Source organism: Anneissia japonica, unplaced genomic scaffold (genome assembly GCF_011630105.1).
Source record: "Anneissia japonica isolate Jap-2015-1 unplaced genomic scaffold, ASM1163010v1 scaffold904_len716149_cov161, whole genome shotgun sequence".
Lineage (NCBI taxonomy): Eukaryota > Metazoa > Echinodermata > Crinoidea > Comatulida > Comatulidae > Anneissia > Anneissia japonica.
The window spans coordinates 653,225-668,094 of NW_022683714.1; the positions used below are offsets into that span (position 1 = coordinate 653,225).

Sequence of the window (14,870 nt, forward strand, 5' to 3'; positions counted from 1 at the left end):
CAAGGAGATTTGTATGGCAAGGAGATTGAGCAACCCTTCATTCATATTAAGGGAATTTACGCCCAGAAACTTTGTAGTTATTAATATTTTGGTTATGATAGAAAATATTCATTTTTTGGTGACGTCACTCTCACGTTAGTTAGCATGCATACGTCATAAGGTAAATACGTCACCTTTTCCTAGTAAGGCAAACTTTCCCGGCGTGCTTTTTTCATGGATAAACAAACACCACTGCTTTGCACATGGATGCCTTGCCCAAGCCAGGGCTACAAGAGCCGCATTGTTAGATGCATTGTATAATACTTAAATAAGGTACCTCTGCAAATGAATTATTCATAGTTATTATTTTTTTCTTTTTTTAAATTATTTCTTCCGAAAGTGTACTTTCTATCACATATAATTCCACTGTATTAGTTAGACCTAGTCTTATGCCACATCGTCCCCCGCTACACAGTACATCAGGAGCCCCTCCCCCATACAGTACAGACGTTTGCTAGGTAACGTGATTGCACCTTCCTTCCCAGGTGTTCATGTAACATTGACATAATTATTAGCTAACTAGTTGTGTGTACTTCTTTTGAAAATGAGTACCGCGGCGTACTCATTTTCACAAAGCATCATTTGCATCCCCCTCTTGGAAAGAGGGATTCGAAATAATTGTCTCCATATCTTCGCTAATTAAATTAATCACTGTAATTTAGCTTCCACTTACGAATTTAGGGAGCACTTAAAATGTGAAATAATCATTTCACTACCCGACAAACTCCGAAATTTATTCATTCATTAGGCCTACATAATAGTTTCATATTGCTGTACTATATACACCAACATCACTGGCGCATGGTAACAACCAACTGACTGCAGACCATTTCCGGTCACACGTTACTCTCCATAACACAGCACCCCCTAGTTCCGTCACCTCTGGATGTTTGTTATTCTGGTAATCCAATTGTTTTATACAATAACATCCATTCAAAATTCATAATTTGTTTGAAAGCTGGTGTAAGAATATTCACTGCCTCTTTCAATGGTTTTCTGGGCCAGTTTGACTGATAAAAGTGCGGTACCAAAGAGGGTTCGTCAATTTGACATTTAATAAATTTGACATTTAATAAATTAGATAATTAATAAATAAAACCAACAGAGCACAAAAAAGGTCAGCGAGTAGAAGTAATAGATTTAATCACAGATGTCAAAGAAAGACTAATATCTCAATATGAAACAACGCAATAAAAGAAAATACAAGAATTCTCTTCTTATAAGATGGAACACTTAAAGAATAGTCCCATTCCCTAAACATTTTTGCTTGAAAATTCAGAAATTCTGGTTTTTGGTTATTGTATTGAATTTTATGTATTACTTTTAATGAATTTCAATATATTTCTATAATGCATTTTCAAGTATTTTTGAATGAATCTTAATGTTTATTTTGTATTGAATCTTATATGTCTTTTTGTAAAATTTCAATTTTGTACAAATACTTTAATTTAGTCTCTGTTGCTAATATATTTCTTGTGAAGTGCTTTTATTAATAAAGATTCCAATAACTGCATTAATCGAAAGACAAGACACTCACCTGTTTGAGCTGGCGGGTACTCCAGTAATCGCGATGTAGTTTTTTCGTACATTTCGTAGACTTGCAAGAATTTGCGCAAAAGGTGTGACAATAACATCTTCATTATTATGTCTGGAAAATTGATGAAAATAAAAAAAAAACAATAGTGATCAAAACTTCTTAAAAACCATAACTTTACTCGTAAACCTCATTGGCTAATGAGAACCAAGGGTAAAAAAGATCCTACTTTTAGAAAATATGAGTTTATTGAGCTTTCAATATCTAACTTTATGTTGCTGCATGATGGCAGCTGACTTTAGAAAGACAATAGTTCTACGATTAATAAATCATGCAAATATGAATTTGCAGGACCTCGGTTAAGCCGGGCAATCCCCGCATGGTATGAATGACGGTCATACGACCGTTGCACTATGTAACCAACTCTGCTCCTGTGAGCAAACGTGACGCCGTTTGCTGATTGTCGGTGCCAGACTGAAGGGATCGTCGTTAAAAAAGATCTGTTGCGCGCGCGTTGTCGCATTGAGTTCTTCATAGAATCGCATCGGCCGATGACTGTCGGGCAAAGTTAGTGCCCGGCTTAGGTTTTGATTGCTCCCGGGATTGTGGGGCGATTGCCTCAATATCTGAGGGACTCCCCCCAACTTTTGGGAGAATTGGAACCCCTGTAATACAATGATCATATTTCTGATGAATGAACTTTAATCCTTTTGTGTACTGATTTGGTGATTATTGCATCACCAACAAAAATGTGTCCGCGCAACCCCTGAAAAGTAGTAATTATTTAAAGGGGGGAGGGGGACACAACGTATTTAGAATCATATAACTGAGTAGCACTAATTTCAATATATTCATTGAAATTTTAAAATTCAGTGGGAAAATGGGATTTCAATATATGCATTGAAATTTTAAAATTCAGTGGGAAAATTGGAGGGACCTGCCATTCCCCCTACTGGATCTGCCCCCAATCTTAAATCACTATATATTGCAAAGAAAAAAAAAAGGGAATTACCTGTAGAAAACACTGAAAAAAGTGATACGTATTTCCTAAATCTTATAGACCCAAGTATTATGTGAAAGAATTTTCTTGTTTCTATTCAAAAGACAATCTTGGAATGCATATGGAGAGCTAGTAATTTAGAATAGCATAAGTGTTCTTTCAAGGACAAATTTATTCAAGGAGAGAGTACTGTACTGATTTAAATATATTTGCACACAATTCTGAATGAAAAAGGTGCAATAATCTAAGCGAATTCTTGATGAATCGCCCACTCACTGTGTAGTGTAGGTTCCAGCGACTGCTATGCTTATGGGGAGCCTTTTATTGTACATGAATAACATTTATCAATGGAAAAACAAAAATATAAAAATGGATATCAAGACTTGATGCCTGTCGTTGAAGAAAATCTGTTCACTTCAGTTCATTCAATGTCTGTCTGTTTGTTTGCCTATTTTGATGGTTTTTATGACAGGAGATTTAATAGGAATGATGTTTTCCTATACCTGACATGTGATCATACCATGATGCTTAGTACGTTCCCAAATTCTTGCAAAAAAAAAAAAAAAAATCTTGCAAGTGATTCGCTTGGGAATCGAACACACGACATCCAGATATTTATTCTAGCCTGGTTTCTCAACACTAGACCACCAAGCTTGTACGCTTTAACTACGTGTACTGCATATATGCCATTTCCAATGGTCCGACCATCACTAAAATATGCATGCAATAATACACCCTCCAGGATATGGGCCTGCAATATAGTCTTGAATAATGTAACAAAAGACTAAAATGCATGAAGACGAAATGTAACAGTTCAAATACATTTACAATTTGAGGACCTTCTAAGCTAATACGATTCTGTGCCCACACAGAGAGTCGAGAGGTCGAGCAGTAAAACCTTAACCCGTTACTGCGGCCAACACAATTCAATGGTAAAAAAAAAGAACCCATTGCATCTTTCAGAAAATTTGAATGATGATGACGAACTACTGTTAAGCGCCTTTCCACGGCTGCTACAATAGTCACAGACCACGCCCATACGCAATTCAGCAGAATATCGAAGCTGTAAGTTACAGTTATTCTAATACTTTACAAAGTTATATGGCGCACGTTTTAGCTGGAACCACAGTTTTAAAATTATTCGGCGAAGCATGATCATCAGCCAGTTTACATACGGTATTAACATTTATTAATATAATAGTGGGTGTAGACCATTACTGGGAGGCGTTATTAATCAGGAAATAAAAGAGATTCATATATTATTTAAACAGATAATATATAATTGTCGTCTACCCACATGATGCATTAACTCAGCCTTCTTACTAGAGCTCTAGGCATAGTCATTGCCTCTGTTGTCATTCTGGTTGTTTTGATAATCACTCTCCTAATTCCCCACATATTAATCTTGAGTTGTTTAGTAATTACATGGGAAGCATGGTAAGCTTGTTAATCACTACCCAAAGAAAGCATGATTAATACAAATCACCGTGCAAAAAAAAAACATTGCAGTTCTATATCCGTTGCAGAACCAGTGGTGGAATGAAGATGGCAGAGGCCCCGGGGCAGGGGCCATTTAGGGCCCCAGACACCAAGGATACGAAGGATCCCCAGCTGCTCTGATAATTTAAGCGTTCTATGACGTATTTTAATGCCTTCTTACCACATTCAAATTCTAAGTTTATGTATCGTGATTTGACCCAAAAGGAGCATACTTAATTTTAACTAACATATTACTAATAAACATAAATCAATAAATACCATACAAAACGAACCAACTAAAATCAATTATTTATGGACAAAAACATTTTTATCATACACATGTGTGTCAATGCTTTTGCTCATAGTTAACATACTCGCGCCAGTTTTTCAAGTTTCAACAAAATGTAGACTGGCGATAGTGATGATAATAAAAATTCCCAAATCACTCGTCAGACTTGGCTTAGAAAAGGGCCTTGCTTTTTTATTTGTTAAAAAAAAAATATTTTAATTTGCTGCTGGCCCCTTGAGGCTCTATGGCCCTGGCTTTAGCCATTGAGAGCTCTTAGCCGTTACGCCACTTTTGGCGGAATCCAGAAATTTTGAAATAGAAGGGGCCCAGAGAGGGACATGTTACAGATAGAGGGTCAGTTACTGTACCTCAATCCCACCATGGTTTGGGGCTCTTCAATAGATGGCCGGAAATAAACAATTATGATGGGAGAGGGGTGGAGCCCCCTTGAATCCACCACTGAGAAAGGTTAAATAGAAACTAGGATTTTTTTTTTGAGCTTTTTCCGCTGAAAATTGCATTATCAGTAATGATGATGACAGTTTCATACACCACACACCAAATATAATTTCTTCTTTAATGGAATCAAGTGAGTTGCAATGTGTCCTTTGTTTGGAAATTTGACTCCCAACCAATTATAGAAGAAATGCTTCTTTTACAAGTTGTAGTAAAATAGGCCCACTGAGACTCAACAATAAGAGTCAATGTTTAGTGATATTACATCAAATCTGCTATTCTGTACGTTCATACACAGGTTAATTTACAATATATTTTGAAGACATTAAAACCTCCTGCAGACATACAATACTAGTAAGCCTCAACCATTAAATAACATACTTCTCGATTTTTTATCTTCAATTTTTTAGGTTAATAATGACGTATGCACACTTAAGCTTTAAAGTAAAGTTATATTGTGTTACCTAATGTAATTTAGCCGGAAATTTTGCATAAAAAAATATTATGGCTTCAGATGAGCAGTAAAGCCTGGTTGCTTTAAAATCGCTTTCAATATCGTTACAGTGTTTTCGGCAATCATTACAACACTGCGTAGCTGTCCCCGGCGCAATCTGTAATGCTCCCCAATTTGACCGACCAATCAGCATCACTGAAAGCTGTCGGCGATAGCATGTAGCGATTTTGCGGAAACCAAGCTGTATATTGAAGTAATTGCAATTTTAGTTGGGTTGGATGTTAAAACTTTCACTGTGAATTTTGATTGTGTAAATGGGTAATTGGAAGAATTTTGTGGAATTGAGTACAATAGTCTGTGACGATTACGGGGGGGGGGGGAGTTGCACTTTGTGCCACTGTGTCACAAGACGAAACAAACTGACAATGACAAAAAATTATGCTACAATAAGTTAAAATATTTGCGAAAGAATACTGCATTTAGACTGGAGAGGAAAGGCTGGTGAATGTTAGAAAACTACAATATGCCTACACGTATATATTTATGCGTGAATTTTTATTCCTTCAGTATAAGAGCAACTTTGAATGCGCATGTCTCACGCAGCCTTCGAAATTGGGACGAAAGGAACTCGACAAAAAATTGCTGATGTGCCTCAGCAGTTTTTGTATTTAGAGTTTCAGCAGTTTTCAGCCATTAATGAATGTACCGGACACAGGAATTCGCGGTGAGAAGATTTGCTTTTCATTCACAGTGGATTTATGCTACATTCTAAGCTTATATCTTGCCAACAAAAAGGCCCCTGCAAATTAACGCCGTTGTGGGTTTGGGGCACCTCAGCAACTATGTTGACATTGCCGAATGCCGACGCTAGTTTTGAGGGTTGCTCACGCCTAATTTATTATTATTACCGGGGTAATAATAACAAATTAATATTAATTAATGTAACTATCTGTCATCATCAATCATCTAAATGTAAATTCTTGTTTTTTTTTCTCTATTTTAATAATTCATGATTTTGCAATGCTAGTAAATCTCCCAGGGGATGTTTATCAGAAATTAATAACAAAGGTATCACTCTCATTTCAATTTCACATCAAAATCAATACATTTAATATAAACATGTCTACAGTTTGCAATAAACATCAAGTACAATTACTGTAGTACTGAAAGACAGACAAATAAAACTTAATTAAAATATTCACTTAAATCATTTAAGATGTGTATAAGAGACAGACTGAAAGCTGTCGGCGATAGCATGTAGCGCTGTCTCTTATACACATCTTCTTGAATAATGTAACAAAAGACTAAAATGCATGAAGACGAAATGTAACAGTTCAAATACATTTACAATTTGAGGACCTTCTAAGCTAATACGATTCTGTGCCCACACAGAGAGTCGAGAGGTCGAGCAGTAAAACCTTAACCCGTTACTGCGGCCAACACAATTCAATGGTAAAAAAAAAGAACCCATTGCATCTTTCAGAAAATTTGAATGATGATGACGAACTACTGTTAAGCGCCTTTCCACGGCTGCTACAATAGTCACAGACCACGCCCATACGCAATTCAGCAGAATATCGAAGCTGTAAGTTACAGTTATTCTAATAGGAATTCGCGGTGAGAAGATTTACTTTTCGTTCACAGTGGATTTATGCTACATTCTAAGCTTATATCTTGCCAACAAAAAGGCCTCTGCAAATTAACGATGTTGTGGGTTTGGGGCACCTCAGCAACTATGTTGACATTGCCGAATGCCGACGCTAGTTTTGAGGGTTGCTCACGCCTAATTTATTATTATTACCGGGGTAATAATAACAAATTAATATTAATTAATGTAACTATCTGTCATCATCAATCATCTAAATGTAAATTCTTGTTTTTTTTTCTCTATTTTAATAATTCATGATTTTGCAATGCTAGTAAATCTCCCAGGGGATGTTTATCAGAAATTAATAACAAAGGTATCACTCTCATTTCAATTTCACATCAAAATCAATACATTTAATATAAACATGTCTACAGTTTGCAATAAACATCAAGTACAATTACTGTAGTACTGAAAGACAGACAAATAAAACTTAATTAAAATATTCACTTAAATCATTTATATATATTAATTACCAGTTTATGTTCAGTTCTAATATTACTTTTCAAAGATGATCAGTGTCGGGCTGTAAAAAACAAGTGGTTTTCTAGCCAATGATAGTTGGCCGGCTACACAAAGGGTTTTTCATTTTAATTGTTGCGGGCTGCAACAATTAAAACCTCTAGATTGGGGGGGGGGGGGGGGGGGGGGAGGTCTGAGCTGTCCGGCAGGGGAAACTTTGGCTTGTAGGCCTGAGCTGGGGAAGGGTTTCCCCCTTCCAAATGAGATTTTTTTAAGAATAGGAACCTCTCAGTGGCCAGAAATGACAAACTCTGATTGTGACAGACATGTGTTGGCTTGGCGTGGACCTATTTTTATATTATTTTTTAGTCCAACTGCCCGACGAGCTCTTTCAGATGGGGGGGCTTGACCTGTCTGGTGGGGAAGGCTTAAGCTGCTGCTGCCCCCTTTTTTTCTGGATGTCCGAAAATAACCTCTAGAGGCATTTTTGGCAATCATTTATTTCTTTTTCTTCCTTTCATTCTTTTTTACATTATTTTTTTTACTTTCCACAAGTTGGGGGGGGGGGGACAGCTAAATTCGCCACTAACATTGATGTATTTTATTTCCATTGGCATTATGTTTTAATAGACGTAAATCCAATAAATTGAACAAATTGTTTTTGAAAAAAAAGTATATACTTACGTATCACTAGCAATTGATGAATTCCTAGACATAGATTTTGGGGACAGGTCAAAGTCACTGTCTGATCTGTAGAGAAATGACTCCCTCCTTTGTGGAAAGTTTGCAGATAGCACGAGCGCTGATGATGGACTTGATGCCTCAAAGCCTGGGCTTCGACTTGGTGATGCGCCATTTTCAATATCAAAACTAAAAAAGAAACCAAATAGATTCATTAAATATAATTAATGATATAATTATACTTTAATTTTTTGAGGTAGCGCTGCTAACTTAGCAGTGCACGGTAGGGGAGCCATAGGCTTATCCTTGGTGGAAGCTACCGGAGCCCAGCAAACTGACGCTGAGGTACCTGCGTGTACACGGTAGTGATGGCGACGCTATCTCAAAATCGGGGGTGCGTACACCCCCTCCCCCCTTCGCGTTCTTTTGTCTGTTTCTTCTGGCTTCAAAAGCGCCTTGAGACGGTTTTCTGTGGAAGGGGCTATGTAAATATACGACCATTGACCATTATGTAATTATATTGATTGAACTTTAATTGAGTTAAATGACATTGACATACAGTAAAGAAAGATAATATGAAAAATACATATTGATAATCATATTTATTTTAGACTATAGAGTGAATCTGTAGTGTTGTGGTTTATAATGATTGCCTTCTTCCAATCACAAGAGGTCTTTGGTTCTAATCCCCCGAGATTCCAGGATATATTTCTCGTGTATAAAAAACAGTTCCACCCCTAAACTATAAAAAATTGAAATGTTGTTTGATATGGACATCACTTAAAAAATTTTGTTTTAAAGCAACGCTCCCAAATTGCATGTAATTTACCGCTACTTCTGAAAACGTAAAGACAGAGAAAATGGAACAGTCTATGAGAGGGTGCCCGTTGCCATTTCAGTACGAAGTCTCAGCGGTGTACTTCTGTCTGAACTACTATTGTATTGCAATGGAAACACTTCTATGGTGTAACTACAGGCATGAAACATTTTTAAGCCGACATAAATCTCTTCCCTTTCTATAATCTTTGATAAGAATCATAAGCTATGTTCATAATCAACTCATAACCTCTAACCTGTAAAAAGAGTATCTGGGATAAAAGATTGTACGGTAGCCTTCTGGGAGTCGGACTGACAAACAAACAACATAAAAGAATACATCATTTGATGTATGATTTAGTATGTTACCTACAGGTTTCTGATTTTATGTCGTCATTCTATCTCTGTTTATATGCATGTACATACATGTATGCATATAGATATTATATCTATATGTTGAGATTTATGTGCGGTCCGGTATGTGTATGCATGTCTATAAATGCACGCATATGAGGACATATGCACTGTATATATTTCTATTCAGTATTATTTTTTTTGTTGATTTTGCTAGTTTCAGTTCAGATTGTTTTTCTTAAATTTCTTACGTACTCTGAAAGACCGCACCACAGTTTGTGAGTGCCACTGATACAAAGGTGAGGTCATCAAATAATTAAATAAATCTCTGGTTAATTTATATATTATACAAATAATGAATGTTTATTAAGTGCAATGGGAAGAATATTTTCATGAGTTATTTGACTGTTCCACTCAACGAGGCTGAGCTGAATAGAACAGTCAATCTTTCAACGAATGAAAATATTCCTTCCATTTTACGAATACAATTACATTATTTGTAGATAAAATAGATAAACAGATCGGTTCGGTTCTGCCTAGGCCTAGCCAGCCTGGACTAGGCCTATCCTCTGAGCAAAACTTAGGCCCAGGGCTAGGCTGGAAATCCGTCAGTGCATTTCGGAAAATAATAAGCCAAATTCCGCACAGATTTTGCCCAACTTTGAGCTAGTTTTGAGGTATCAATTAAAAGACTTTACAGCTGTTTACAGTAAACAAAATCTCTGATACATTGTGCACTGCTGAGACAAGTTCAGCAAGAAGTAGGCCTGAGAAAGGTTATAGGTGGTGTGACATCCTTTCATAGATTTAAAACCTCCGGAAAAAGTCAGTCTCACATTTTTTTAACCAATCAAAAAAATTGCATTAGGTTGAAATCATTTTGTATCCATAGGCAATGTGCACTGGATGATTTGGATGAGAAAAAAAATGCACGGTGGAACAAAATTTCAATGATGGGCGATGAAATAGGCAAAATGATGGTCACGTGGTACAAAATCAACCAAGCAAATGATTGGGATCTATTTAGGTGTGTTGTAGGCCTACTGTACAATCCAACACTTTGATCTGTAGAAAGAGTTGTACTAGTTGTACTGTAATTTTGGTAGGACTGATTATTAAGGTAAAAGAATCATTTGACATACAGTAGGATAATAATAGTATGCTAGATAAACTTTGTGATTTCATATCTCTCTCTCCTGCCTGCGGTAACATTACAATTTGTCGTCGTTATATTCTTGCTGCTTGTACTATAAACATTCAGTTTATGGATTAAGAAAACTTCACTTTAAAGATCAAATATCAATCATAATATTTCATGGGTGTACAAAACTTGACAATAAATAAAATTCAAAAGCTAGTAATAATGATAAAAAATATCACTCAATCTAGCAGCGAGTGAGATCTTGTTTTTAAGATATGGATATTTAATTCCAGACTATCTTAAGAGATAAACACACTAATGGAGAAATGCTGATGAAGAAAATGCATGTTGAAAAATGTAGATTTTAAAATCAATAACATATGAAAATATCAATAGGAAAATATTGAATAATTATGAGGAGGAAATGTTAATGCTATTTTAAACTACTTGTTAACTGTAAAACTATGAAGGTTAAATCTTTTTTTTTTTTTTTTTTGGAATGGTACCACGAGCAAACGACTGTTGGAAGAGCAATGCAATGTTTGATTGATAAATAATATTTAAGTTAATAATTTTAAATGTTCTATTTTATTTTACTAATAATTGTCTGAATATACAGTTGAGTCCGCCTAAGTCGAATCTAATGGGACTGGCATAAAAATTTCGAGTTATACAGATTTCGACTTGCACAATTTCAAAAAAAATAAAAAAAATATTAACATAGAACAATACTATGTGTACTCAATGCCCACAAAAAATCGAATTTCACGCAAAACCGAACATTTTTTTAAGTCCCAAAATCATTCCTATTCTTCTTTTAATAAAATACTTTCCGAAAACATGAACTCCCTATTTTGATTCTCGGACGATTTGTCCAATTTAGGACGGTAACACTCACTGGAAAAACCAGACGATTGTTAAATAGACATCGTTTAATGGCAAGCATACCAGACGCTTAGCTGTACTCGCATTGCCATGGAGATTATCTGTTGATTAACATGACACACCAGTAGATATATTATACCAGTATATACCAGTAGTGTATATTCTTGCTTTTAATCCTTAAAAACCATTTGGAATCAACCTGAAATAAAGACGGAACTCAACAAAGCAAGTTTCTACTGGTTACTCTTTTCAGTAGACATCTAATTCAAATTCATTAGATTCGTCAGTGTAAATTGCAAATGCACCTCATTCATTCTTTAAACTCAAGACGCTTTTCAAAACATGTTGCTAATTTAATTGCGGAATCGGAAATTTGTAGAGAATAAAATCTAATTTGTTAGGTTTATTTAGATTTGAATCTAAATTAATACCATGAGGGTTTCTTATTTGTTTTTTTGTTTTTTGCTTTATAAATTTGTTTAATTAAAACATTCTGATTACACCAAGCTTGTTATCTGTCACGCACTATGAAACTTTGGGCGATCTGACGTCATCACAGCCGAAGAACATGTCTAGTGCTGGCGGGCAAACACAGTTTTGGGGGCGCGACCTATTCTGTTTACAACCAGACTGCCGACCAGCAAATGGCATTGCCCAACGAAGAATGTGTGCTTGAAAAAACATAATCAGACCTAAAGAAATGCATGCAAAAACAATATAAAAGTCGCATCAATTTTATTGTAATTAAATTTACTGAGCAGTACAGCAAAACAACAGGTACTGTACATATTATTATTAAATAATGGGTTGAATTTGCGTAATAGGCTAGTCTAGGCTAGGCCTAGTCAAAAGAATCAAGGGCTTTGATAAATTAATTAAATAGCTAGGCCCTGACTACAACAATCTTGGGTTCAATACAAGTTCTACAAACTGAACTGGACGACAAACTGAACATTGGAGCCGGTCTGGAGCGGTGTCTGTATTGTGAGAGTAGACTGCAACTTATGACATACGATCGTGTGAGCCAAGTTCCACAGCGCGCTGTCTAAGATGTTAGTTTTGACATGGCTAACTCGTTGCCGTACAACAAGGATTGAACTTTGTATTTTCCCACGGCTGTGTATTTTGGAACTTCAACTTGTGTGGTTGAAATTATCCGGACCAGAAAATTCCGTCGATATATATGTAATTTGACTTATGAAAATTCGAATTAAACAAACAATTTACACAGTAATAACATAGGAAAGAATTGGGACTTTTTCAAAAATTCGACTGACGCGAATTTTCGACTTATACAGAGTCGACTTCGGCAGACTCGACTGTCTTCAAAATTGTTTTGACTGTGCAATGCATGAATACACTTGAACATCGTGATTTACAGCACTCCAAAATTACCTTCTATTTTATAAAAGGCTAAAGCGATACAATGGTATCAATTTAAAGAATCTGTTGTATTTGTGCTCTGACCTACTTTCGTCTACATGATTTATAATCAATACCTGGATAATATTTCATTTTGACAACGAAATCAATGACGATTTTACATATACCTTACCTAGTGACACTACATCTTGTCAAACATCAGCCAATGAATGGTTTTCACAACAATTTTACATCTCATTTTGATTGAATTTTAATCACGGAATAATTCAACGCTAAATCAATTGAATACGACTGATCATCTAAATACTCACTATTAACGACTTAACAGGGAAAAATGTATACAAGAAATAACCAATCTTTTATGATAAAGATGTGCTGTATTTCATCAATAAGATGATATACAGCCGTGATGTTTGGAAAGGTCGGTAGAGAATGCACGGTTTAAAATGCACAATTTAAAATGCTATCCTAATTGCGTTTAAAAAGCTGGCAAACGCATTTCACAAAATGAATGACCTTATTGAGTCTTAAAAGCAAAATGTGGTTAGTAATCAAAGGCTTCAATATTATTAAAGTTGGGCAAATTTGTTGCTATGGAAATATTGAATGCCATGGAAAAGATTGGTATTGTAAATAGGTATAGAAGGCCTATTATATTTGTTATATTGATCGATCTTTCACTTTATTTCAGTGGATAATAAAATATAGGAGCTCTCATAAGGTGTGTGTACTCGTATACTACGGTAATCTATATGTCCATAGCCGGGGGATTCAAAATATTCTCCCCTTTTCTAGATATGCCCATTTAAATTATCAGTAAAGAGTACAGTGTGTATGGAAGATATTAAAAGTAATGTTAAATATTTGCAAGTTCAGTATTTTTTTAGTATTGGAGTATTATTGTGTTATTATATCTGAGGTGATATTACTCTATAAAGATGTACTGTGTAGTCCTATGCAATTACAAAATAGCAAAATACCCCCGAAGAAATCATAAAAACCAATTTTTTAAAATAAATTGCTCATTTTGAACATAACAAAATTAAACATAGAAATTAGTGTATTTAAAAATGTTTACCCATAATTTTACTGAGAAAAATGATAGAAACACATGTTTTATTATCATTATTCAGTATAAAAATCTGGGTACACATTTTTAAAAAATTCAATAATGTTGATGTTCAAATTAATAATTTTATATGTTACTGCAAAATGAGCAAGTTAAAGTGCAAATTATTCTTCATGATTTTTTTTTATTGTCATTTTCAGGGGACAATACATCTTTAAATTCTTCCCCAAGATGAAGTGGGTCTAGACTCAAAGTGCCCTTTCGTGAAAAAACAATAGAGCTCAATTTAGAAATCCTGCCTATGGGCTTGGTAATATACAGTTGAAAAAAAAGGCTGTTATATGTATCACAAACCAATGAATAGTGACATGAATTGAGACAGCAGATTAATAGGTTTTTCTCCAAATTGCAATGAATTGACCGCTTTACATGAAAACGTCTCATACGATTTATTGCTGTCTAAGCATTTCCATATAATGGGAGTTTCTAATATTATTTTTTTACCTCAACTTTGAAAAGTAGTTTACATATTAGATTACTTTGGTACTTAGAGAGATGAATTTAAAATGCTGTGTGCACTAAAAACTAGGGTTTTAGGATTATCAATCCGTAAATTCGCTGTTTTTGATTCGCTCGTAGGTGGCGCTGTCTAGAAGGAGAAAAGATGGGGGGATTTCCGGCAGGTCTAGCGTACCTAATTGAAAATGCCTGCGTGGGATAATATGAGTTCTTGTAAGACCAGACGTAAATAGGATATGTCAGTTTTCTTAATCCAACCGTTTGTCAAATTTGTACCACAAGCAAAAGCTACTCAACGAAGCATAGTTCCCAATAGACTTTACAATTGCATCAGGGATAGCATTAAATAGGCTCAAAAGAAGTTGTCCATTAATTCTCATCACACTTTTCTGCAACCCCCCTCCCTCTCGTGCCCTCTGCAAGAGCACACAAACAAAATGATTATTAGCTTTAACACAATTACCCCCTCCCCCTGAAGGGCATGTTATGTACTCTTGCAAAAATGAAGAATAGGCCTATAATGGATGGCTTATAAGCCACCTGGTATTTGAAGAGCTATATGTATTATAGTTCTTCAATTTTCATTCATGCAATTATTATTCTTGCCTTGTATTGTTTTAATAATAAAAGGGTATTTTAAAGTGAAGCAGACTTGTTTCCGAAA

General features: G+C 35.3%; 1 protein-coding gene across 1 annotated transcript in view; it reads right to left on the minus strand.

Annotated features, from left to right (window-relative positions):
* Window positions 1-14,870, minus strand: part of LOC117101110 (cAMP-specific 3',5'-cyclic phosphodiesterase 4C-like) — a gene marked incomplete in the record, with an annotated part of 66,010 nt that overhangs the window by 34,358 nt on the left and 16,782 nt on the right. The window contains 2 exon segments of the mRNA XM_033240999.1: window positions 1,577-1,687; window positions 8,043-8,228. Coding sequence (XP_033096890.1) covers window positions 1,577-1,687; window positions 8,043-8,228 — 297 coding nt within the window.